The sequence below is a fragment of the Anastrepha obliqua genome, chromosome 5, assembly GCF_027943255.1.
Source record: "Anastrepha obliqua isolate idAnaObli1 chromosome 5, idAnaObli1_1.0, whole genome shotgun sequence".
Taxonomy (NCBI): domain Eukaryota; kingdom Metazoa; phylum Arthropoda; class Insecta; order Diptera; family Tephritidae; genus Anastrepha; species Anastrepha obliqua.
Genome location: NC_072896.1, coordinates 77,500,677 through 77,528,534, shown reverse-complemented (window position 1 = coordinate 77,528,534; position 27,858 = coordinate 77,500,677). Strand labels below are relative to the sequence as shown.

Here is a 27,858-nt window from a genome sequence, read left to right as displayed (position 1 = left end):
ATCAACTTTGGAAACCTCAAACTCAGTTTATATGTATTTTAATTTGCAAGTAAAGAATGTAAATTGTTTTAAATTCAAATAAATGAAAGTAATACAAAGTATGCACTTCTCAAACGTGTTTTTAAAGAAAAATTTCTGCTGGCTAAAGACAATCTGGCTAATAGACAATTTTACGGTTTTCAAAATGCTTTATCTTGCTAGAGGACTTTTTGTTTAGACTTAAAAAACCAAGAAAATTGCTCTTATTTATTACCATTGTACAATTAATATTTCGTTACCCATAACTAAGTAAGCTTTTTACATAAAAACTAGTCGCCATTTTTTTGTAGAAAGTGTGCCCGTAAGGCACTTAACGCTCGATAACGATGCGAAATTTTATTTTTCTCCTCTTTTGGCATTTCGGCATAAGTTATTTGGTAGCCTTTTGGTTGAAAAATAGGATCCCATCCAAAATCACGGGAACCTTTAGGCTCGACAATAGTACCTTCTGTTACACCGGAAAAAGTAATGGGTTCACTATTGCAATCTTCAGCATACGTTAAGGTACATATTGCCTTGGCAGTTTTGTCATCCCAGCCAGCTAGTATACGATGCAATCCCTCAGGTTGTAACTTTTCAAGAAACCATTTGATGTAAGGCCCTGTGGCAAAACTTTCCTTTGCTACCACGATATATTTGAATGGGGGGTGGAGAGGGAGGGGGCGTGGCACCACCCAGCACGCCCATTAGAAAGAGCAAGGTCACACCATTATAACTGTGAAAGTCCCAACCTCCTAGTGTCCCTATGGAACCCCCAGGAGAAGTTTAAAAATTAGGTTTTTTCCGACCGCATTTGCAGTTTGTACTGAAATACAGTTGAAGAGAAGAGTATACAGCAGTCGTCAACCCAGCAAGCATTTAAATTAGGTTTTATATTTCATAGCACTTATTAAAACGTGGGTTTATCGTAAAAGTTATGAGTGCCGATGGCGAAAATTCAGGTCAAAAATTGTCCGATTTTGCATTATTTCACTTTTTAAAAAAAATTTTTTTTTTTTGTAAAAATATTTGTTTTTGTAATATATATGTATATTTGAAATCAAAAAAGCGCCGCAGGCGAAAATTTGGACTAAAAATCGCGCTATTTTGATTCCAAATTTTCAGTATTTGTAAAAATAATTGTTTTTGTTAAATATATATATATTTGAAATCAAAAAAGCGCCGCAGGCGAAAATTTGGACTAAAAATCGCACGATTTTTATTCCAAATTTTCAGTATTTGTAAAAATATTTGTGTTTGTAATATATATGTATATTTGAAATCAAAAAAGCGCCGCAGGCGAAAATTTGGACTAAAAAGAAGTTGTCTGTAAAGTCGGTTTACTGACGATAGTTTAACGTGATAACGTCATAAGAAAATACTGATTGAATGGTTGCATTTTTCAAAAGAAAATTTTAATTTTATTTGTTTGATAGATATTTTGTATGGATATAGAGAATGAGTTAACATTAACATAACATAATATAACATAACATAACACAACACAACATAACATAACATAACATAACATATCATAAAGCATTCACCAACAGCTTTCATTTGATACCCATATTGTACATACACAACCAAAGGTTACCCGGGTCCACGTTTTGTTCTATATCTCGAGACGCCAGTCACGGAGCGGCATGAAAAATACTCTGTACTAAAGCATTCACCAACAGCTTCAATTTGATATCCATATTGTACAAACACATTCTAGGGTCCACGTTTTGGTCTCTATCTCGAGACCCTAGTCACGGAGCGGCATGAAAAATACTCTGGACTAAAGCATTCACCAACAGCTTCCATTTGATACCCATATTGTACATACACATCCGAAGTTTACCCGGGTCCACGTTTTGGCATATATTTGCGATATTTTTTATTGCCTACTGATATAAAGGATAATATTAGTATGAATTTTACTTATTTTATCTATATAAATTAAATAAAAACTGACCGCTTTCATAGGGACAAAAGTATTAGCACACTTGGTAATAAATCTAATAAAAACTAAAAATTACTTAATTTAGTATTTTGTTGGTTGCAAATTCGACTTGCTTGAAATCGACTGACTTCTGAACCATTGCTCCGAATCCTCCCACACTTGCTGTATGGAGTAGAGGAACTTCATGAACCGTGTGTTTTGAGCCGTTGTCTCGCTTAAAAATGAATGTGTTCGCTATTTGCAGTTTTCCGCCTTTTTTTAATTCTCCTTTAAAATATTTAAGTAAACAGTTTTGTCAATTCAACGTTTAATGAAAACGAAGCGCTGTTTTTACGCCGTATAGCTAAGATCAAAATAACATTTGTATGTAATCGCGGACATCTAATGCGCAGACTAAGAGAAATACTTTGTTTGACTTTGGAAATATTTTTGCATTGTGTCGTATGCAGCATTATAAATTTTCTATGCAATTCTTCATTAACTTTTTTTTTTATCCCAAGGCGTATAATAATTGATGCCCCGGAAGTACGCAGCTCCTTCGAGCTTGCCCCGGCTGGCCTCGCTCTTAGGAATAGTCGTCTACTGAAAACAGTCGCTACCTACAAAAGCTACGTCTAACACGGCCCTAGCAACAGAATAGCCATCAGCGTCAACTCACTTCATGGTGTTCTCGATTTCTATGGTGGAAACTACGATACTTTTAGCGAAATGCCAAAAATATCATCCTATAGTAATACCCTGATTTTTCTCAAGAACCTTCTGTCCCATAATCTTTATCATTGTACTTCTTACCAGCCCTCTATAAATTCTGATTCTGTACTCTCTTTTTTATTTGTATGTATATTGCCTATTGGCGTTTGTTTAATAAAATAAAAATAAAAAATAAAATAAATAAATAAAAATAAAAAATCCATGAGAATATAAAGTAGCAACAAAGGAGTAATCCAGTGCCACCATCTTGAATGAATACGTCTTCGAATTTGTTTCAACCTGATAGTTTTTGATGCAATTCTCTTAATACGTGCAACTTATAATAGATCTACATATTACATTAGTCGATTATTCACGGCGGCCGGTGCGTGCCTATTGGCCTCGGGACACGGTCCAGCATGCTTGACTGAGCTTTGTGTGTGTTAGTGCAGTCGGGTGTCGTCGTGTCACACATACTTGTTGTCGGCTTTTGAATGATGAAAATCAAAAATTTTAGATATTAGCGTCAATCAGCCGACACGCACACATATAAAGTTCTTGTCAAACAATGCTTGACCGTCACCCGAGGCCATATCATTATGTAGTGCCAAGGTTCGAAACTCTGGGCATAAAGCACCAATTGATAGAAAACGTAGTTTTTCGAATAACGATCACTCCTCGAGTGTATTTCTGCTTTGAAAAAACTCCTAAAAAACTATCTACCATTCGGAGTCGGCTTAAAACTTTAGGGGAGCTACAGGGAAGTGCAAATTATATATATATATATATGTATATATCCACATGCAACTTAGTAGATTACCCTTATTTTCGAGGATAATCTTTCCAAATCTGTAATATATGAAGGAGATCAACCATGTACAATTTTCTCTCCTGTTAATTAGTAGTTATGAAATAATCTCAAATTATTTCGACTTGTCTATGTCCAAAGAGAGTGAAAATGTCAAGTTTGAAAGTAAACAAAAATAGATGCTGGTAAGATTAAGAGGTTCATAGAAAAATTGAAGAAAAACATATTTGTATTGCTTATTTTTCAGGAAAATGTTATCATAGTGGCATAAGGAAAAAATTGAACTTCTTTCTGAAATATCAAAAATACCAGACTACAATCAAGAAGTACAAACAAAACAAGCTTGACAGCCTCTTATCAGGTTTCGTGTTAAACTGACTGTGGGTGGATAAATGATCGCGTTTTAAACGTGTTAATATATAATATTGCTTAAATTGTTCTGTATTTTTGTTGAAAATTCTTGTGTATCTATGTATATGTAAATAAGAGTAAACAAAATATAACATTAATTTCTGGGTAAAAATTTTGTTATTTTATTTATTTACTTTTTTTTTAAGTTTCATAATTTTTCATTTTCGCTCTCGGCAACTCTGTATCACTTAACAAAACATCGATATTTGGTGCATATATGTACATATGTATATCGTCCATCCCTGCAAAACTAAAGTGAAATTGATTTGTTTTGTTTGCATTCTGATTATAATTCGCTGGGTTCGTGGTAAATATAAACCAAAGAAGAAAAACTGGAATGAAGTGTGGTTTGTGTTCTAAAAGAGTTGAGCGTGGTAAGGGGCCTTTTTTTCAAGTTCCAAGCGATGAAGCAAAACGGCTGATATGGGCCCAGGTATGCCGGGTGGAGTTTAAAGTTAGAGATGTGGTTTGTGCTGATCACTTTTCGCGTGCGGATATTATATTCGCAGGGAAGAAGCCAAAATTAATGCCTAAAGCTATTCCTAACTTATCGCTTAACGCAACTAGCTCTAACTGCATACCTCCGCTCCAAGAATCGCATAATTCGAGCTATGTAGAATTAGAGTAAGTAGCAACCTATGTATTAATTTTCAATAACAGTAAATATGTTTTTGTAATATAGGAACCTTTTTTGTGCTTCAAGTTCTTAAACTCTATATATATCTGAATCTCATTTTCTATTTGAACTAGGCAGTCTTCTACTTTCGCTGAAACTACTACAACGCCTGCCAGGGACTGCGAGACGCAAACAGAGTAAGTGTCAATAAACAAAATGTATATGCTGAACATTTTAATGCAATATTACAAATTTTTATTCAAAACCTTTAGCTTCATAGTTATGGAATCGCTGATGCAGGGTGAGATCTCTGAACTCAAAAAAGAAATAAAGAAGTTGAGACAGGAAAATAAAGAACTCAGCTTCAATCTAGAAAAAGCGAATGCGATACTGAATAATTTGAAAAAAATTTTCACCGAGGGTCAAGTTCGAAAACTCATTTTTCCAAGTAAGTTTACTTTTGTTGGTATGGCATAAGTAGTATTATAAAAATTTCTTACTATAGACAGAAACGTGATGTGGGGATGGAAAGATATTTCAAGTGCAATTTGCTTGCATGCAGCGGGACCACGAGCATACAAACATTTGTATGACAAAGGATTTCCGCTTCCCCACGTGTCTTCACTGCATCGGTGGTATCGGCAATGTGATATAAGTGAGGGTATCCTGACTGCTTCAATTGAATCTGTGCAAAACATGTCTGAACTTTGTAATGACGACAAATATTGTGTGCTTGCATTTGACGAAATGAGGGTCATTGAAGCATGTGAATATGATCAGAAAGGAGACTATTCCCGAAAGCCCGCCAACAATGTTCAAGTGGTAATGGCACGTGGGTTACGAAAGTCTTGGAAGAAGCCTGTGTTTTTTGATTTTGATTGCCAAATGACGAAAGACGTACTATATTCCATAATTATGACTCTTCAAAAGGCAGGCTTCCCGGTCGTAGCTGTTGTGTGCGATACGGGTCCCAATAATCGCAAGCTGTGGAAAGATTTGAATATCACAGTAGGTAAGATTATTTTTTATAACGATATGACGAAATCAGAGGAAAATTACGAATTTCAATGATAAGTTCTTCAGAAATTTGTTGGTTTTTTCTGAACTCGTTATATGTTTTTATGTGTTTTAAATATTGCAGTTATTATTTAACCATTTGTACTATTTTCAGATAAGCCATGGTTTACAAATCCTGCGGATGAAAACACAAAAGTTTTTGCGTTCGTCGACGCCCCACATTTGCTTAAGATGGTACGAAACTACTTCTTGGACACAGGTTTTTTGTGGAATGGTAATCTCTTAACAACAAAAACTATTAGCGATTTATTGAAGCATACTTCAAAACCGGACGCAATGATTAGTTCTAAAGTAAAAGATGAGCACATTTCAGTTAAAGGAAAAGGTACGTCATATATACCCTCAATAGCTTGTAGTATTCATAAAACTGAAAGAAAAACTTAGGACGCCAGAATGTAAAACTAGCAGCGCAGCTGTTTTCCAATACCACTGCTAGTGCAATTAGAGAGTGCTATGAACTAGGACTCGAAATATATAAGTCTACGGATACAGCAGAATTTATTAAACTCATTAACGACTGGTTTGATGTCTTGAATTCGACGACGGGGACTTTTTGTTTGCCCGGAAAGGTACTTGTTATTTAGGTATTCAACAATTTACCCTTTTAACAATAAATCTTTTATTAAAGGAACCATTTGGGAAGGCCCTTCCAAGTCAATTAGGAGTTTTGACTCGGGTAAATGAATTGATGTCGTTGCCGATCATTCCCAACAAGAATGGGTTAGAGCATTTCCAGAAAGGTATTCTAATGACAAATAGAGCCCTAGTAATGCTTTACGAGTATATGAAAATTAAATCGAACACGGAATATATATTAACAAACCGGCTAAATCAGGATGTACTGGAGCATTTTTTCGGAGCTATTCGTAGTGAAGGTGGTGTAAATGAACATCCTACTCCAAAAGAGTTCAAGTATAGGCTGCGGAAGTACATTCTAGGTATAATTACTAATATTATTTATTAATATTGGTATAAATTAACAATTCTCTAATATTTTATAGCACGTAACAATGAATCTTCAGAAGACAGGGGAAGTATCGCAGATGATGATACTGATGTGTTTAGCTCCGCGCAAACGCAGACGCTGCAAAAATCAAAACAGTCTAGGTGTAGCGTAGTAGACAGTTCGCTTTGCCGCGAAGAAACTACTGCCGTTGACGGACCTGTTGCCCATTGCGAGCAGAATATGGAAATCGAGCCGGATATCATCGAAGCGCTCAATTTTTCACAACCGGATGATTGTGGTGTACTTCCAGAGGATCCCTTAGAATATAATTCTAATTATATAATACCTGAGCTGATATTTTTTACATCTCCCGGTCAAACATAATATTAAGGATATTCAACTATAAGACAATTTAATAGCGACGACTAAAATATACATTTTTATTTTCATAAATAATTCGCCGTAGAAGTAAACAGCAGATTTTGAAGACTAAATTAGAAAAACAAAGTAGTAGGGAGCAAGTAAACATTTGACTGCCTTATAGAAATACTGTTGCTTATTAAAGTTTATAGCAATTTGTGTTGCTTTTTTAATGAATTTGCATTTATTTAGGAGAAACTTCTGATTTATTTTTAAACAATTCATTTTTCGCAACATTGTCATTTTTTTATAAATTCTGTTAATAATTTAATAAAGCAAAACGTGTATATTTTCCAAAATCACAGTGCTATGAAACGAAGTATGCCAAGCAATGCGCATTGTTGTTGTTGTAGCAGCATAAACATTCCCCATACATATACGGGGAATGTTGCTGAAGTGACAGTTCTTGGCCGGATATAAATCTGGGTCCTTCCGGTTATGTTGAACCGACTGTCGTGGGAACGCATTCATTAAAGGTGGTGGCACATGGCCAACAACAATGTTTTGTACGTTACCATCTTTAATAGATTCGCCTTGGTGTCAGGTAGCTTTTGCAATTCGTTTGCAGTATGCAGATAGAGTTATTAGTAATTTGTTGTCATTCTGAGAAATATTTGTCCCGTTGCAAATCAGTCTCCATATCGATTACTTACATATGTATATAATACGCTAAATCATTTTTCACACCGTTCCATAGATTTTCAAAACTAAAAAATCCAGGGTTAATTTATTCAAGATGATCGCAGTAGCACAAAAACAAAATTGTCATGTATTTTGTTTCTGTTTTTAACTTTCAGATAGTGAAAGCAAGCAGATTATTTTTAAATAAATACAAACAAAATCGATATTCTGCTTTAATGCAATTTTTTTAAGAATCTGAAGATATACCGCGGCCAATGGAACAATTGGAGCTATTATTCGCACCTTGACTGAGGAATTCGATGATGGAAAACTTCACAAACTGCTTACAAACGCTTCTTCCGTTATAATTTAACACGTGATGTGCCAGGGAAATCATTCAGGACTTGGAAAATGGTCCATTTCGTTTTCAAAACAAAATTGGTCATGCTTAAACGATATTGTATATATAATATATTTTTTTTTTATTGAAAGTTAATCTTCACGATAATATGCCGACATCATTGTTTAGATCTCAAATGTAAACAAACAAAATATATACATACATATGTACATTTTTTTGTTACTTGTTCACTCCTCTCGGGAGCGTAGGGCCTCGACAAGAGATTTATTTTGCGTTGGTTACGTTAATCAACATATTTAATTTCTGACAGTATAGGTGATTAGCCTGCTGCTACGTACATACATACATATGAACTTTTCATTTTGACAATTTCTTAGGCAATTTCTGGGCAAATAAAATTAACTCAGCTGTTCTATTGATATCACCTTGAATCCCATACCCATAGATTAGACAAATCGAAATAAATGAGACCAACTGGACGAATGGGCGCTAGATTAAGTACTGAGATTTTGACTTCGAGATATTGTTACTCAATCATCAGCTCAACCACACTTCATGTCTCAATATGAATTAGATGATTTAGTTCATGTATTGCAAAGAACCCAGTTCTCTTAATAAACCTAAGATAGTGCTGGGTTGGGCAGAGTGTACGCACTTTCTTCTGGCTGCATTTGGCCAAGATGTGATAAATGGTTCACTAAACAGGGCTAGCTTACTGGGGCGGCAGCCTTTGGTCGGGAAAAACCCGAGTCATTTCGGTAACGTAGAACCGGCTGTCATGGGAATGCTGGCCGAGATGTCTCAACCTTCTTTGTCCTATAACGTCAAATTTGAGAAGGTGTGCTTTGGGGAATATGACTACGCAATCTGCAATGTAAACCATTTTTTTTTTTTTTTTTTTTTTTTCAAAAATTGCAAATCTGTACAAAGGATATTTACAAAACAAATTATTTCGTTTCAAATTAAATAAAAAATGTATATGGTATTACCAAGACAGTCGTCTGCATTGCTCTTCTTACGCCACTTTCTAATTATGGATTGCCCGCTATTGTTAACACTGTATATGTTGCTGGGTATATGCATTCACTTTGACGCTGATTAGAAAAATTTACTGCATATATTATAATTTTCCATTTATTCTCTTCCACACTCTCAAAATAAATGAAATCTCTAATTCATACAATCCCAATTTTTTTGAAGTTCTACCGAGAGCATTTAAACCGATTTTGATGCCTTTTCCAGCCAAATCACTACAAGTATTGAATTACATTTTAAATTTTATGTATAAAATTCCATTCAGAAAACTTATGCTCCCAATTGCTTGTATAAAATGGGTACATAATCATCGAATTCAGCTTGATAAAAATTGCCGGCAACGGGGTCGCCCAGGTTGTATTTTTTGGCAAATGCAGCAATTTTAAAGCCTCCGCGGTCATCGCCGCTGTTATTTGGTAAGCGTTTCTCATCAAACTCCAATTTGCCACTTTGTTTGTAGATCAAAAAAACGTAACGATGCAAGCCCGTTTTCGGTGGTGGCCCTGAACCTATATATGCTGATAAAACCTGTTAATTCAGAAAAAATACAAATTAGCAGCTCTATACTTTCAATATTAATAAAGTAATTTACCTCTCCTTTGGAAACATCACATCCGGGAATGTTTCCCACCAACCAGTGGTGCCATTCACGAAATGTGGGTTCGGTACGGCTAGGTGCATCTGGATCTGTCATACACAAAGTATAGTATGCATTAGCATCAGCTTTCCAAGTCACAGTGGGTTGGTCCTTCACCAAGGTTGGAGTTAGGACATTCCCTTGTTCGACTACTGCGCCACTTGGATAGCAAACGGTTATTACTTCCTGCGGAATGCATGAAATAACATCCGGTACCACACAATGCTTTTCCATAGCTAATTTAATCGATGAATATTTGCGAGCAGAACGTTTTGCAACCGAATTTTCTAGTTTAATCGCTGAAATGTGTGAATTTTTGACAGCTGCTAAGAATGTCGATGCCGGTTGTGAAGAAACTGTCAAATATAAGCTCCGAATGACACTTTCCTGTTGTTGGCGAATGAGATATCGAGAAGTCGGAACGGCAAAAAACTTTCCTTGGTGCATCAAACGATTTAAAAACATTTTTCTCACCCCTAATGATAGTGTGGATTCAAACGATTGAATACTATTTTTATATTTCTGTAATTTTGCAATTACGTTTTGTGTTCGGGGAAGAGAATACTAATTGATAAGAGAATTGCATAAGGGAACAGTGAATTAAAAGTTATCGATATTTGGAGATGCCATACTTTTGCTTCAATAAAGACCAACAATTTATAAAATTTGATTTAAAATAGTGATTTTTTTTACTCGAACAAGTGCACATCAAACAGACAGCAGTAATGAAAAGCCGGTAATTATATAGTTTATGGGGCACATGGAAAGATTGATCAAAAGAATAATAGGAGGATACCATCGACGCCTATTGACCCCAGTACTAATAATCTGAAGGATCGAAATGATTTTTTCTCCGTTCAAAAGTTACTAACAAAAAACATAGCAAGTCGGAAATTGCAATCTTGTATTTTGTTCTTTTTGGGTTTGATGACGGTAAATGTATCATTAAGTAATGAAACTCTCATGTTTGTTGTCAGCTGAAGTTTCTTCACATAGCGTCATAGATTCGATGACTCGAGGCAAGCGTTTATTTCGTTAGCAGCAGTTGATCTCGGAAGTACTGGCAGTGTTTGGCGGAATTCGCCAGGCAGTAAAATCTTTGCGCCTCCAAAACATCTCGAGTCATTCCGTATATCTTTCAATGTTTGGTTAAGTGCTTCTAATGCACGTTTATGCGCCATTGTGCATTCGTCCCAGATGATGATTTTCGATGCTGATAAAACTTTGGCCATTGCTGAGTTTTTTGAGATATTACATGTTGGTTCTTTAATTTTTTGAAGATTTAACGGCGATTTTAATGCTAAATGAGCCGTACGGCATCCTTCTAATAATGGTGCTGCTATTCCAGAAGAAGCAACTGCAAGCGCAATGTTGGATCTCGCACGAACAGTGGCTAAAATTACTGACATGAGGAATGTCTTACCGAGTTCCACCAGGGGCATCAAGGAAATATAAACCACCATTTCCATCATCAATTGCCTTCATTAATGTATCATAAACTTGTTTTTGTTGGCGATTCAACAGTGGTACATTCGCTTGAACTACTAAATCTAATTCCTGGTGATCATATTCACGTTCCCGTTCCCAACTCTCGATTAAATGCGCCATTCATTTCACGATTTGGCGCTGACATTCCTAACCTGACTAATAAACTACCGCACATAAGGTAACAAATGTCTTCGATCCAGAGTAAAGCCCGATTATGTATCTCCTCATTCATTTCAAGATCCGGATTTCTGAAACTGACACGAATTCGATGTAAAATATCTTCTGGCATATTATCCTTGTATTTTTTTGAGATGGTTGTACGTGAAAAATTAATTAGATGTTTTATAAAAATGTGTCTCAACATAGATTTAAGGTTATAGGTTAAAGGCTACCATACACCAGTTTTATTTACATAATGAAGGTTACATTAAAGTTTTTTATCTAAAATAATTTAATAAATACTTAGTACTTCTTATTGCACTGGATAGACAGGAATGCGAACTTGTAGCATCTGAAATTGAAAAATCACAACAATCCTCAAATATTTTCTTTATGTTCTATACATTTCAACTTACTTTATTAGTTTTATCGAAAATAGCACGAGCACGCTCTTGATTTAAACGGTAGTTAACAAATTTGTCAAACATATAGCCATACTTCATCGATTCCAACAAAATGCGATCTTCTCCAACATCCAATTTTATATCATGTGAAGAAATCTACGGTAAAGAAAATGTTAATTGTTAAATGATAGATACATTTATTTTCGCTTGGTGGTACATACACATTTCGGTAGATAGAATTCGGCCAGTAACTCTTCCGCCACCTCTTCGCACAATTTGGCACGTAATTTGTACTCGGGCTCTGTGGATCCAGCCAGCGATATCGCCTGCTTAATCTTAGTCGAATTCTGTTTCAATTGTTGCGATTTCTGTTTTAATACGTCGACCTCATTTGAATCAATCTCTTGTACTAGTGGTGCATGCTTGCCGCTCACCTCACTTATTCCCTGCTCCAATTCTTCTAGTTTCTTCTTATCAGCCGCAGAGATTTGTTTGTATGAGTTTATAACTGTTTTTACATCATTGTTACGCACACGATGTTGTACCAGCGAGCCAATAAATTTTCGATTTTGCAAAATAATTGACTTCTCGATTTTTATTTGTACATTGTACTTGTCATTCAATGCTTCTGCAATCAGTGCTAGGAAAAAATCCTTAAATAGCAATGACTTCTGAACCTTTACGAAGAATCTCGGATTGATGGCAATGTCGCAAACATCTACTGAGTTATTTGATTTATCCTTAGTTATGCGTGGATCGGAAATACTCATGGGAATACGAAACGAGCTCGGCGCTTCCGATTGCAAAATGTCTGCTAGTTGTTCTTCGGTAATGTCTTCTGGTTCCGGTATCTCTTCAGTTTGGCAAAGATTGATGAAAAATTTCTCATTTGTATTGGTTTTGAAACTTTTGATGCAGAAGCCTACGGAAATAGAAATGAAACGAGTAAAATAAAAATATTTTTTCATACGATTTAGCATTGTATTGCATGTATGCACTCGTACTATATTCGCTAAGTTTCAAGAGAGTGGAGTGTAAATACTACGCATACATTGAAATGTGGATGGTGAGTTTGCGAATTTATAAAAGAACTGACCTAGTTAAATGAAGCGACTCTAAAAAAGTATATATATTTATATATACTACCTGTAAATACAAACATACAAACACGTGCGAGTTCAAAAATAAACAATAACGAAGCGAAAGTTTTGCGTTAATATATACATACTCGTATACCGTTAAGGCAGTTCGAAAACTGTAAGGGGCATGATATCAAATTAGAAAGTTCAACGACACTTCCAAAAAAAAATACATAACATCTCAAAAATAAAACTTTTAAGAGTTACGGTGGCCGGCATATAAGTATGTACCTATGTGCCATCTAAAAAAAAATGAAGACAGTAAATATGAGATAACAATCTTTTGTAAGGTTAAATGACTAAACCACTCTAAATGCCGTAAAATAAAGTAAGAGAAGTTGAAAATTTGCTTCAAAGAAACTAAGTAACATGTAGCCAAGCGCATTTCTTGCCCAAGGATTCTAGTAGAACCAGAGGCGGCAAAAATTTGCAGGGTCATTCATTTGTATGACGCATAACATAAATGAATTTTCGATCTAACACCTGTACATACTTATATTGCCAACAAAATTTAATTATTTATTGCAAGCAAGCCTTATCATCGAAATTATAATCTAATCTCTGGGAAATTTGTTGGACCGGTAAATTCAACATTGAAAGTTAGAAGTAAAATAAAACGTCATTACTGTTACTTCTTCAAATCACAATCATTTTATATACATACTTAATATCGGTTTTCGACCTATGTCAATAAACTTGTAATTGCTTAAATCTGCATTTGGCATATTTCTTTAATTTAATAAAAAGTAAAGAACAGATTGTTAGGGCTGATAAAGTTCTCATATGTTTTTAACCAATACTTTAAAAAATTAGTAATAATTGTTTTTATCAAACAATGCAATACAAAATAAAGGTTTCTAACTTTTCTGGGGTTTATGACAGAATCGAGTGTTTTTAAGTGGTTTAAACGATTTCAAGAAATGGCCGATAAGACGTTGAAGGTGATTCACGGGCCGCTCTTCCACGTCGAAAACGGACGTCAATATAAACAAATTGGAGAAATTGATAAATTTTGTTGCTTGCTTTGTGAAAGAAATTAAAGAAATTTAAAAATTACGCGAATTATGTAGGAACCTGTGATGCGTTCTAAACTATATACATTATTGGACAGCCAAATTTAGTCAAGTAAAGCATCCCAGTGTTAGACCATTTGCATTATTGTTGTTGTAACATCATAAACATTTCCCCATACATATAGGGGGAATGCTGTTGAAGTGACAGTCCTTAGCCGGATATAAATCCGGGTCGTTCCGGTTACGTAGAACCGACTGTTGTGGGAACGTAACATATCAAAATAAAATGATTTATAGTCAATTAGTCCGATATTTAATAGACACACTTCGGCGACTACAATGGTAAGCAATCTACCGTTCGGAGGGGCACTCCGTCCACTTAAGAACAACACCAAGACGCACAAATTTCAGGAGAAGCTTGGTCAAACACCTAACAAAGAAGATATATATGTGGAGTGAATATACATATGTGCATATTTCGTGTTTCACTTACCTTTTAGTGCCAAAATAAAAATACATATATAAAGTGACTATATTTTATAAGAACTATAGGAAAATTGACTTTTAGACTTTTATTTGTTTTTGTTAATTTTTTTCGATCTTCCTTCAGCGACTTAATATACATACATATTGAAAAATATTTAATGTTTGAACTTTCATCTGATCTATTAGAAATTTCAGCTATCAGTGTTGATGAAATACCATAGGCAATATTTCTTTCAGTGTTGAATCTTCATGCTCATTCAAAATGCTAAATTTCATATAGTTTAAAAGCTTTAAGTTGGCATTCACTGTCGCATACGCAAGGGGCGTTAGAGACTAAAAACGCATATGTAAGTAGCAATTCAGACTCGTTTGTAAAAAAAATTCTCATGTGGTGAGAGTAAATGAGCCAAGTTTGAGTCTCATTTTATTTTTTAACGACATCGTATTTACCTGATTTAAGCTCTGAAAACAAAATGCATTTGCTACAATTAGCGCTCAATATGCCAAAAGCCGGTTTCAGCTGCTGGCTGAAGATGACTGGTTTTATTTAAAAATGAAGAGAAAGCACGTGATGTGCTGTAGTTCTGATAAATAAAACTGTTAATTTTGTTTCGTCTTTTCCTCTTTTGAAAAATTATCGATTTTCATATGTGCATAAGTACATACGGATTTAGTTTTAAATTGTGCAAAGCACCATACATACATACATACATAGATATATATGAGTATTCAAGTATATGCATGCACATTGTAAACCTCTTTGCTCTTTAACAGTATGCAATTCCGTATTTTCTCTTAAAAATGTGATGGCGTGCTAATACAACACGGTTTGTTTAATTGTTTGAAGAATTTAAAAGCCACCTGCGGTAAAAGAAATAGGAAAGTTCTTTACAGTGCAAGTTTAACTCTTTTTTCCATGTTTGTACATTACAGAGATTTTTCTTGTGCCGTTGTTTTTGGTATTACGGATCATAGCGCTCTAAAATATACTGTGAACATCAAACGTAGAACATCATCTTCAATATCTTCAGTAACATTGTGATAATCAAACTATGACTGTGCAATTTTTAATGACATAAAACGACGTAATCAAACTTTAGCACACATATGTACACAAGTCCATATGCACCATATACAACGAAATGGAATATTACCCAGCAAGCAAGTGATTGAGTACAGACCAACTGCGGGGCAAATGATTGTATGCGCTTATTTCAAAGGTAGAGATTAAGAAAGTTCCAATTTCTATAGACACTTCTTGGGTTTGATTTACATTAACATCAATATTTTAAAATTATTGAAATTAATCAAGCATTTTTCGCAGTTTTATAGGAAACGCCAACATAATAACATAGTAATATTTTCAAATGTTATTCTCTGGTAAGGCAACTATGGGCTTTTTAATACAGTTTGTTGTTGTAGCGGTTACTAAGCTCTGCTAAGTGCGGTGAAGTCATTGGTCGCCATTGTCAATCTTATCTAATGGTAGGCCCAGAAAACATGCTTTTTCGGGGTGGGTCCAGTTCGAAAGTGGTGTTAGCTGAGTAGATTTTAAGGGCTGATTCTCCATAGATAGGAGTTTTTAATCTGCTATAGTATCCGGAACAGAATTGTGCCAATGTAACGCGGCATAAATACCTCACAACTTTTGTTCTTTTGTTATGTAGAGAATGTGTATGAATTTGATTTCCCTGAAACAGTCTATATTTATTGTGCAGTCTAGTGTCGTTCTCATCGTAACTGGTCTTGAGTCTGCTTCTCTTAATGCAGCGTGTTAGTTTTCCCATGTATTTACAAAATTCATGTAGAGTACTGTGCAAAACTAAAGCAACTTTTACACCCGAGCCAATTTTTCCAATTTGTAAAATAACGTATTTGTGGTAATTTCTCACAAGTCCAGGAATTACTACATATATAAGTATGGGGAAATTAAGTTTATTATTTATAGCGGCCGCCGTAGCCGAATGGGTTGGTGCGTGACTACCATTCGGAATTCACAGAGAGAACGTAGGTTCGAGTCTCGATGAAACACCAAAATTAAGAAAAACATTTTTCTAATAGCGGTCGCCCCTCGGCAGGCAATGGCAAACATCCGAGTGTTTTTATGCCATGAAAAAGCTCCTCATAAAAATATCGGCTGTTCGGAGTGGGCTTGAAACTGTAGATCCCTCTATTTGTGGAACAACATCAAGACGCACACCACAAATAGGAGGAGGAGCTCGGCCAAACACCTAACAGAAGTGTACGCGCCAATTATTTATTTATTTTTCTTTTATTCTGCAATTTATTACATATGGCGGTTGTCACTACTTGGAACGGTTATTTTTCTTTTCTGATGCTATTTTCAATGTGCCTTGGTCTAAACACTAAATTTCAAATTAAAAATGTTCAAAGGGAAATATTTTGACACTTGGTTTTCACAATAAAAATGAAGATATAAATGAAAATTGTTATTGAACCGGATTTAAATGTCTAAATTCCGATATAATTATTGTTGTTAGAAAATAGTAAGCACTCTGTGAAATTTTTATGTCAATAGGGATAACTATTTTACAAAAATAAGCCCGATTCGCATCCGGTCAACAACTGGACTTAAGCAGCAATGTTAGAAGAAGCTTCAACAAACCATAAGTGAACAAATACCTTTAGGCGTAGCCAAAGCCTTTCATTTGTATAGTATGTACCTATACATACGAAAAGGGAGTACTATTTAAGTTTTATGTCGTAAAATTTTCATATGGAAAATTACTTTTTCCATTATTTTTAGCAAATGGTAAAAAAGAAAAACAAACATGAAACTTGAAACAATTATATACAAATGTTTTAGTTTTCTAATCCTTTTATTGGAAACTTTGGAAAATTTTCAATATGCTTCGATTATTGTGTGAGAAATATTATTTAATTTATTACATTTACATTTTTATATTATATTATATTCATAATTCTGAGCTATAAAGAAAAAGTTGCTTAAATTGTGCACAACACTGCACAAACAATTGTGACAATACATATTCAGGCGCTTATCGGAATACTTCAACTTCTCATACACAGTTTTTAGCTTTTATTCGCACTCTTCACCAAATGGAAAGCTCAAAGTGTTCCCAACAACCGGTGGCCACTTCGATATTGCTATGGCAATGAGGAGAGACAACAACAGTTCATTTCGTATCTTTGAAATGTTTACACATACGTTTGTACACATATATTTACATTCATATTAGCCATCAATGAAAAATTGTTTTTTGTTGTTTCAAGATGCCCAAACAGAAGCGTAATCGTAACACAAAAAGGTAGAACCGTTGGGCAGCTCAACCAGTTGGTGCGAGTTGCTCGAACGCGTCGGTTGGCTTTTTTCAAAGCTCGTTTAGTGGTGCAAATTTTTTTAGGAACGAAACTAAATAAAAAGGTAATGTGGGAGTGAAATTTTGTTTTTAATTGCTGTTAATGTGTGTGAGTGTGCATGTGACAAAATAAGTATATGAAGACACATTTTTGTCTCTAATAATTTGAGAAGTGAATTGTAATTGTACTCTCTTGGGAGAAATGAGTATAAGCGTTAATGATCGGAGTTCTATTGAGCCAATGAGAGCCCATGTATTGAAATGCATAGAAGAGAAAGGTGATTACATGGTTTAGTCATACGGCCGAAATGACATAGCGAAAAACCTTAAAAATCCCCGAAACAACCGTTTTACATTTTTAGTGAATATTACAGTAATATAAAAAGTAAAAATTGAATTCGTTCATTATCATTCACGACTATTATTTTATGTCGCAAGTGGTTTTTTATTGAGTGTATTTCACCTAACATAATTTTTGTTGTCCTGGAAGAACTTCACGCACTCAACCGTATCTATTCTAAATATATATGTTTTATGTGTATAAAATAATCAGCAAATGTATGTATGGAAGTAAAAACCATGTTTTTTGACTATATACTATGCATATATGTTTTATATACATACAACAATACATACATTTAATATTTTAATTTAAAATACTGGATGGCCTTGAGGATAATTTGAAGTTCTCAACTAAATAATGATTTTTTAATAGATAGTTAACTTGACAGCGTTATAATGAGTGAAGTTGTGGTTTTTTAATTTATTTTGTGAAGTGAATAATTTAATTTTATGTGTTTTTTGTGAGGAAGGGAATTTTAAGTTACATCTGTAATTTTAGTTGGTACAAATGAAAGCCGGCTAACACACCGGTAAATGTATTACGTGTATACATATGGACACATGTGTGTACATGTATGTTTTGAATATTGATAGTAATTTTTGTGGAGTGAAGGGTGACTACTATGATACAATAAATAAACCTGTTGGCTTAATTGCTGAAATTCTACGTTTTTAATTATAGATAATATGCTAGAATTTTTACTGAATACATATACGTATATGTGTACATACTTATGCAGCTTAATAGTCTGATTGAAAGTTATTGAAATCACGGTCTATAGCGGAAGGTTTTTTTTTTTTTGATTCCACTTAAAGAATAGTATTTCGAATAATAAGTGAAGAATTTATGTTGAAGTGTTTTAAGTTCTACTATTAAAACCGCTGCTAAAGATGATACTTTGAAATACTCCATTTTCTGTAAGGCTGGCAATTTAAAAATTATTCACAAAAATGCGCTTGCTGGCATCCATTTCACTAGAAACGTGGGAATTTAAATCAATAAATCATAATAAAGTTCATATTTTAATTATACAAAGAAAAATCAAAAATTAAAATTAAACATTGTGAAAAACACGCTCCAGGTTCTGCGAAGCTTACTACCAGAACATTGTTAGGAAACCAGTGAAAGTTATCTTAAGTATAAAAGAGCTGAGCTGAGAAAAAGTGCGTCTTGTTGTGAATAAAGATTGCTTAACTTCTTCGCTCTTACTTGTGATGTGAGCATGATTTCAAAGGCATGATTGTACTAATAATTGAAAGTGTATGAAGCATCCTTAATGCATAAAAATTCAAATTTGGAACTTTTTAATAACGGGCAAGTGGTTTCATGTGGAAACGTTAAAATAGATCAAAAAATCGGTTTTTTTTCTTGAACTTTACACACAGTTGCTTGTCCAAATTGTTTGAAGCTTGAATTTTTCCACCTTTTTAAGCTTTTTCGTGTTGAAATATTTGTGAGTTTTAGTACGCAGTATTGACCAAATTTTAAGTAATTCATTAGTAAATTTTTATTAATAAATTAATTTTATTGTGCACTAATTTGATTTGCCCGTATATTTATTAGTTCGAATCTCGGTTAAGCACCAAATTTAAGAAAGGATATTTTCTAATAGCGGTCGCTCTTCGGCAGGCAATGGCAAACCTCCTCAAAAAAATATCTGCCGTTCGAAATCGGCTTGAAACTGTAGGTACCTCCATTTCTGGGTGTATGCGCCAATTATATGTATATATACATACATATATATATAAGAAACTATTAAATTGGAAATTAATAAAAAAGAAAAAAAAAAAAAACGATTGAAAGAAGAGCAGTAGAGGTCGGCTTATTCAGTTGATTTACTGTCAAAGCCTTTCATATTGTCTAAAAAGCGACAAGTCAGAAATTGATAATTGATTTATTTGCTAACCAATCAATGTCCAACTTAAAGATTAGTAAAGTTATATAAATAGGTTCCAAAAGTTTTGTTTTAATAAGCTTAATTTTTGTATACATATGTAAAATCGCAAAAGAAAAATTAAAAACAAAGTATGATTCATTAATGTCTGTTTAAAGAAAAAAAAATACTGTATAAAAAATTGCTAGGGAAGTCCCTACGTTTTGGCCAAAACTGTTTGACTATGGACTTCTTAATGAGACCTATAGGTGTCTTATGTACAAATGTGTATAAATATAGACAAGTTATGCACGTGTTATTAAATTTCAGCGTGCCTGTAAAATACCATAAGCTTTCTTTGCAAATTGGTATCACATTTTTTCATGATTGTAGCATAGCTACATTTTTCAACTACACAAGTAATATAAATAAAGTACATTTCTGGCGGTGTTTTTGCGCCAACTTTGTTTTTGCTCAAATGGTGATTAGGCATTGATTTCAAATTGTATTGATCACTTATGATTATTCTTATCAGTATCAAAAAAATTCGAAAATGATAAAGTGTTCCGCAAAACCTCAAAAAAAAAAAAAAAAAAAAAAAAAAAAAAAAAACAATGAAGAATACGAAGTGTGATTAAAGAGGCGAAAACTCGTTACTGTAGAATTTGCTGTAATTACAGTTACGATAAAATATGGGAGAAATGGAATTGCGTACAAAATTTCGCAGTATCATCATAACGAATTTCGCAACTACTGTTCAACCTGGATGCATGAATCTTATCACAATTCCGAACGCTTAAGATGAAAGAGAATAAAAGAAGATAATAAATATGAACATAACATGGGATACGTGTGGCAATTATAAAGATTAAATGTACAATTATTTGTACAATGTACTTATATATATAACTACATACATACATATGTACATATGTATTTGTGCACAGTAAATTTACTTAAGAAATTTATTTAAATAATACATCTTACCATCCCACTTTGAGAGAAGGGTGTAGTATGGTGTTGGTGGCAAAAACAAAAACTGAGTTCTTCTAACCAAAAGCTCTAAAAGTTATTAATGAAATGCAAACTAAATAAATTTTGTTTATAACCCTTTTGCATTCGCACTATAATCTGTTATTTGCAGAGAGAGACAGAGAGCTGTATGAAACACCGCTTGAGAAATATTGCTTTGTTGACGTCCATGGAAAAAGAGAGCACTAAATTTTCACATTGTTATGAAATTGCAATAAATATTGATAAAAAAATAATAATTTACAAGTGATTTAATTGAGATATACCCACCACACATGAGAAGCGATATACCAAGTTGGCATAACAGCATTTTAAAAAGTGCTATGTGCTCCGATAATAAAAAAAACGTAAATCCGTTTTATATAATTTTATAAAATTAACAATTTTAGCTCTGACCTGATTTATGCGTTTGTCTTCCCCTGACAAGCCATTATAATGCAAATTTCGATGTTTATATAACATATAATATAATCTAGCTACGTTCAAATTAAAATTTTACACAAACATTGACTCTTCGAATATAATTTCTTAACAGCGAAAGGCTGAAACAGAGCATCAGCATAACTGCATATGGATTTTCTAATTTTCTAAATTCACAACTAAATTCAATTCAAAGCTTTTACGTCAAACTTGGTTCTAAGCTTCATCGAGCATTGAGTTTTATAAGACAATGAGGTTTTAGTTTATCTTTTACATTTATTGTCGACTCTTTTAAATTTTGAAATTTTTATTGTCGATCTCTAGCACGTGATTCAAGCGAAATTGTTTGTACAAAAACAACAAACTTCCTTGTATATAAAGACCTCTGTTGTTGTTTCATCGAATTGTGTCATAGTATAATTGTAATAGTGACAATCAGGAACATGCTTTAGGGTACATGTGTGAACTTCAGCATTTGTAAGCTCTGCATAGTTTCTTAGCGTAGCTTGTCTCAATTCAGATAGGCTGCACACTTATCACCACTTTTATATATACGCATATGTACATATGTATTTGTATGCATGTGAATACATATGCAAAAACAAGGAATTAAAAATAAATAATAAAATAAAAATTGCATTATTTACATATCTACACACATATCTATATATGTAAGTGTAATATGTATGCATATTTTCACTGTTCAATGTTAAATTTAACCACTTGAATGGCTGACTAACGGATGGGTTCGACGCTTTGTTGATTGGCTAAAAAACAAATTGATGGACTGGACGGCGTACAAACTTTGGCTCAGTTGTTTAAGCACGCGTGTTTGTAACATAAAACTGGTGAAGTAGTCTCATATGTAAAACTGTAAATAAATACATATGCATACATACACATACTTACACTGTGTATGTGTATAAATGTGTGCATTTTTTTGTGCATACGGTTAAAGTTTATTTATTTAAATTCTTGTATTTCAAAGTCATAACTTTATATAGCGTTGTACATATGTACATCGAAGACATATAAAGGGTGATTTTTCAAGAGCTATAGGAAAGTTTTTCAAAAAAACACACCTAAAATTCAGAAAAAATGCATGAAATTTTTATTTAAATCGATTATTTCATGCAAATGTTGACCGCGACTGCGCTTCAAATGGTCCATCCGCTTAGTCCAATTTTGGTATACTCTTTCCAATGTTTCGGCCGGTATCTCACATATAAAAGCTTTAATGTTGTCTTCCAATGCGTTAATTAAAGCAGGCTTGTCTGAATAGACATGAGCTTTAACATAGCCCCACAAAAAATAATCTAAAGGCGTTATATCACACAATCGCGCGATAAACTTTCCTAACAGAACACGCATTTTTATAATAAAATTCAATGATTTGCAAGCGTTGTTCGTTTGTAAGACGATTCATGGTTAAATTATAGACCAAACTGAAGACGTTTGACAGTGACACAAAACACGAAACGTGCGTCAGCTTTTTAAACCAACTGTTTAAAAAGATAATAGCTAAAAAATCACCAGTTACATTTTCCTAAGTAAAATGTTTTCCAACAAGGGTAGGCCGGTGTTGAAATAAGGTGAGATATTAACAAATTGCATTTTTATTTATTTTAAAAGACTCATATATGACATTATGTTTGAGAGAGAGTACTAATATTTACCGACTCTGTTGCTTAAATCCGGCTGAATTCGGGGAACGAGTCTAGGTTATGTTGACTTTGAATCATTGGTCAATTGCGGGTTATTGACTTAGATTTATAATAAAATAAAAAGTGGAACGGAATCAAATTGCACAATCTTGGTTGCCGCATTCACGTCCCCTCCGCGAGAGATAACAATACTGTCAAATTGTTCATCTCAAAATGTGCTAAGGTTTTCCCTAACAAACACTTATTTTGATAATAAAGTTTCAGTATTTGCACGAACACATTGTGATAGCATGAAACCTACCGTTTCTGTTCGAAACCCCTGTATTATTAAAGGTGGTTGGAAACTGAGCTCTTAAGGACTATACTTACATATTAGAGTAGCGTTATTAAATATGTATGCACTTATAAAATAATATAATTGAGAACTTTACTATATACCCGTATATATACATATATGTATGTATGTATATGTAAAGGGTCTTTCAAAAGTGACGCTTAGATGTCAGTAGTGAATAATTCCTAGATGATACCTTTATTGTGTCATCTTTGACATTTGTCAAGTAGACAGATGTACAATTTTAACCATTAACGCAGCGCGTGAAAATTGTTGAAACTTTTTATGAAAATGGTCGATCTTTAAGACCAACATATCGCAAAATTCGAGATTTTTTTATGTACATAATCGTCCGAATGAGTCGAAAGTTCAAAGATTGGTGAAAACAACAAGAAACGAGATCTTTTGATAGAAAAAGGACTAGCAGGCAACGAGACGAACGAAGCGGGACGTTCTGTTGAGAATATTGCTGTTATAGCTGAAGACGTGCATTTAAGAGACCTGCATTTAAATGATGCCATTTTTCACATATAAATGTTAAGAGCCATATTTTGAACAAAAATAATGAAACGGGATAGTATCAAAATGTTTAATACTTTTTTTGTTTTTTAAACAAAATCTAGACGTGTCTTTTGAAATACCCTTTACAGATGTAAGTGATCACTCTACACTATTTTTTCAAGTAAACAAATGCCTTTTTAAAAATACCGCGAAATTGGGTGAGCAAATGAGAGGAAAGACTGAACAATCACCAATACACACATATATATGTAAAAAGTAGTAAATAAATACTGTACCTACATATGCATATGCCTACATACATTTAACAATTGTTCCAATTATAAAGCGCAACGAATAATTGCGTGAAGATGTGATGAATATCGAAGCGCATTGTTTCATGCTCCACATTGATAATATGTAAATATATCAACGTTAAAACATATTTACGAAAATCCAAAACAAAGTGAAAACGAATTAGATTGCAAAAATAAAAGAAACTCGCAAAACTAAAAATACTAAATATTAATTCAATTTGATAATTGAAGCGAATTCACCCAAGAAGTGTCTTTCAATAATTAAGTAATAAAATGAATAAAGCAGAAATTTTTAAATCTTTTTAAAAGTCAGGTTACTGTTGACTCTTTTAATTTCGTTATGTTTGGAAAATAATTGGTTTACTTCCAACTTAACCATCAACTTTGAAGCAGTTACTTACGGAGCTCCCTAACAAGTAAATACAAATCAAAACCGGTCATCCATCCGTCAGCAATTACAGGACATACATACATGTGAGGAACAAAAATATGTAAATCATGTGCTGTATATACATACGTGCATATTTTATACTCTCGGGGAAAATAAAATGCAAACACACTCATGGTCAAATCAATATGTAGTTTTAGGTTTGTACTAAAGCAATAAAACTCCGTCATAGTCATTATTGAAATGGGGATCCCCTACATTGCTGTGGAATGATTTAACTTAAAATTGCATGTTTGTCGTTTTTTTTTTTTGTGACAAATAGTAGTAATTATTTGTGTGTAAATAAAAATGTAATTTAAAACGAAAATGACGGAGGCCAAAAAAATTCTAGTAAATTCAGCAAAAGCAATAGGAGTTTCGCACAAAATATAACGAAGACTAGTTGAGTCACGAATAATGCGTTGATTTGCCATGAAAAGTTGTCATATATTTCGTAAATTACGTAAATATGTATGCCGAAGACGCTTTAAAATCGCATTATTATGTGAGAGTACTTCAGTACAAAGAGTCATTAGTGGGGTGGTTGTGTGTTCTTCTACACAGCAATCGAAAAATCATTTCTTATACAGTCAAACGTGGAGTTGACTTTCTTACGATCCGAAGATAATTTGCTTCAGATTGTCAAATAAGAAAAGCAAAGGAGGATTCATTCATTGAACTTTAAAATTAAGTTTATTTTGCGCAATGTAAGAAGTATCAGCTTTAATTTTTTTATATTTGTGTACAGTGGTAATGGTATTACTCTTTTTTTTTATATATTATATTGTTTATTGTATTAAAATGGAAAACTAAATAATTTTTTGTTTTGCCTTTGAATAATAATGGCGACTAAACTTCTAACTTCTCTGTTATTCGAGAGTGTAACAAAATATGTATGTACATCAACTTGTTAGAAAGCATTAGAATTTTTCGCGCTTGATTATTCGATTCTAACTTAATTTATTAGCTGTAGTTCTTTACTTTTCTAACAGCATATATTATCAAGGACTAAAAAATGAACTGTTAATTTGATGGATTACATTTTTGTTTAATTCGATGCAATTATCTATTTTTCTCTTATGTTTCTCAATTTACAAACAACCACAGGGACCGCTTAATATCTCTTCATTTTCGCAAAAACGAAATCATAGTGAAAAAAATTAAAATAAATTTATTTTTACATCCTCAACTTTGAAGTAAGTGAATTATGCATATTTTACTGTCAATTTCATGATGTCAACTTAAGTATAGTATTTGTATATATGCATGTAAGTATGTGTGTACAATCATTGACAGCTGTTGATTGGACTAAATAAACAACTTTTCGATTTAAAATTAATAAAGAACGCCACATTGCACACTTCAAATGTTTTTTCAAGACTTGTACTGGTTGTTGTAGCAGCTAACGTTCTATCAGATCGCTAGTTTTATTAAGTAATAAACGTGTTTGCAGGGGCTTCAGCTTCTATTAAAGACAAATGTGTGGTAGGTATATATACATATATATATAAGTAAATACACAAGTGGATGTACCAAAGCTGCTGTCGTGATTTTGCTTTGCCTTTGGCGATTCTACCTTCACTAAAAACAATATAATTTTTAAGCATTCGTGGTTTCAAATACAGCACAATTTATGGCATGCAAAAATAAAGAAATAATATATATACGCACACACATTATTATTAACAGTACATGCCATTAAAAATCAAACGAAGAAAACAAGTTCCCTCATCAATACATTTTGAACAAGTTTTATTTTTATTTTATGAAAACGAGTTATACCTTCCATACTACCAAAAAACAGATTTTATGTACTTTTTTAATTCTTTCCTTTTAACCATTTCTTTTTTTTTACTGATCCAGATTCTTTGGGAGCATGTTTACTTAGCAAATCTAGATAATTATTGATAGTTTTGAGATTTTGAAAAGGCGTGCATAAACATGATATTGAAAACATATCATTTGTGGTATCCTCATCATTTTCATCGTTTCACACGAAAGATTACTATTAGGAACTACTGGTATTTTGGTCTTTTGCATCAGGCATTTTAATAACGCAATGAATTAGAAAATTAAATAAAAAAAGGCTGCTTTGGTTTTACACCGACACTTGACACTTGACTGCTCACAGTTCGTTATAAAATGTAGACTTGAACATTTTGTAACTCATTGTGAAAAGAACTGTGAACACATCAATTGTTTTATAAATTCCAACAGATTTGTTTGAACTTCGTAGATAAAATAAATAATATCTACATATGTATGTATTTACATACATATATGCGTTCAAGTGTTACAATGCAGAATAGATTTGCGTTTTTTGAGCCAAAGCTACTTTATTCACATTCTGCTCAATTTCAATTTCCATTAATTGAAATGCATTGTGCCAATCAGCAGTGAATTAGGCGCTCCTAATTGCTCGGAACTACAGATTATTGGTTACCCGACAATTTTCAGTCAAGCGTAGCAATTCTCAATTAACACTTCTATACTTAAACTACAATTTAAATGCATTTACATTATGTGAAGAAAGCATATGCATACATATGTACATAGACACCCACATATATACATTTGCTATAGAAATCAAATTAAAAGATTGGAGAAAAATAAAAAAATTAACTGAAGCACAAAATTTTTAAAATTTAATTCATTACTGCGTGTGTGAAAATATTTTTGAAAGTGTAATAAACTTTGGTTTTACTGTAATATCCATCGATAAGACGCATTCGCAAACTCCCTATTATAGAAAGATAACGAAGCACGAATTTTCAAAAGTAATCATGACAATGCAAAAACCGTGAATGAATTGAATTGTTTTCGCTTTAATTTATACATTTAAATGTATTGATCATAAAATTTATAAAAAATATATTTCGTTAAACTCCTGAGAACCATCACATTTGACAATTCAGTTACCTGGTTTTGGTTGTACAATCTTATAATCACGTGGAGGTGCCAGAGACTCACTCGTGGTTGTACCAGATTTGGCGCCAGAAAAGTATTGATTCAACTCATCTTCCATTTCATTCTGCAAATAAAGTTTACAGCTATTAAAAACACAAACTTTTTGAGCTCTGCTTTGTATAATTCACGCACTTTGATAAATCTCAGATTTTGCTCGATTATACTTCCATCAGCATCTAAAAAGTTTGCAGAACGCGCCATTATCACTTAAATTCTATATTTGTCGAGTATTATATTTGTTAAAGTGACCAAATTTGTTAAAATGAACTAGAAAATTCTTCACAATATTAACAATTAGAATACATAAACAATACACCAATGACACCAAATCACAGGCTGACAGCAATGAGCTCTGTTCGTTTCAT

At 33.3% G+C, this 27,858-nt stretch overlaps 4 protein-coding genes across 16 annotated transcripts in view; 1 reads left to right on the top strand and 3 right to left on the bottom strand.

The window, feature by feature from the left end:
- Positions 1-163: 163 nt before the first annotated feature.
- Positions 164-2,746, bottom strand: LOC129247237 (inosine triphosphate pyrophosphatase-like). The gene is made up of 2 exons (XM_054886282.1): positions 2,704-2,746; positions 164-661 (listed from the first exon to the last, which is right to left on the bottom strand). The coding sequence occupies exons 1-2, from the start codon at positions 2,744-2,746 to the stop codon at positions 309-311; spliced, it is 396 nt and encodes a 131-aa protein (XP_054742257.1). The 3' UTR covers positions 164-308.
- Positions 2,747-9,034: 6,288 nt separating this feature from the next.
- On the bottom strand, positions 9,035-10,162 carry LOC129247725 (phosphatidylethanolamine-binding protein homolog F40A3.3). Its single transcript, XM_054886996.1, has 2 exons — positions 9,544-10,162; positions 9,035-9,479 (listed from the first exon to the last, which is right to left on the bottom strand). Exons 1-2 carry the CDS (start codon positions 10,051-10,053, stop codon positions 9,222-9,224), a joined length of 768 nt encoding a protein of 255 aa, XP_054742971.1. The 5' UTR covers positions 10,054-10,162; the 3' UTR covers positions 9,035-9,221.
- A 1,288-nt stretch (positions 10,163-11,450) lies between these two features.
- On the bottom strand, positions 11,451-27,827 carry LOC129247724 (PIH1 domain-containing protein 1). 2 transcript variants are annotated; one of them, XM_054886995.1, is made up of 6 exons: positions 27,626-27,827; positions 27,446-27,557; positions 12,074-12,561; positions 11,861-12,007; positions 11,652-11,795; positions 11,451-11,587 (listed from the first exon to the last, which is right to left on the bottom strand). In XM_054886995.1, the coding sequence occupies exons 1-6, from the start codon at positions 27,692-27,694 to the stop codon at positions 11,549-11,551; spliced, it is 999 nt and encodes a 332-aa protein (XP_054742970.1). In that variant the 5' UTR covers positions 27,695-27,827; the 3' UTR covers positions 11,451-11,548. The 2 variants fall into 2 exon arrangements, with proteins under 2 accessions (XP_054742970.1, XP_054742968.1); XM_054886993.1 differs by having other exon boundaries at positions 11,861-12,561.
- Positions 17,587-27,858, top strand: part of LOC129247722 (multidrug resistance-associated protein 1) — a 58,517-nt gene continuing 48,245 nt past the window's right edge. For all 12 annotated transcript variants that reach the window (XM_054886983.1, XM_054886987.1, XM_054886992.1 and 9 more), the window contains exon 1: positions 17,587-17,683. The gene's annotated coding sequence lies outside the window, so the exon portion shown is untranslated. The remainder of the gene's footprint in view (positions 17,684-27,858) is intronic.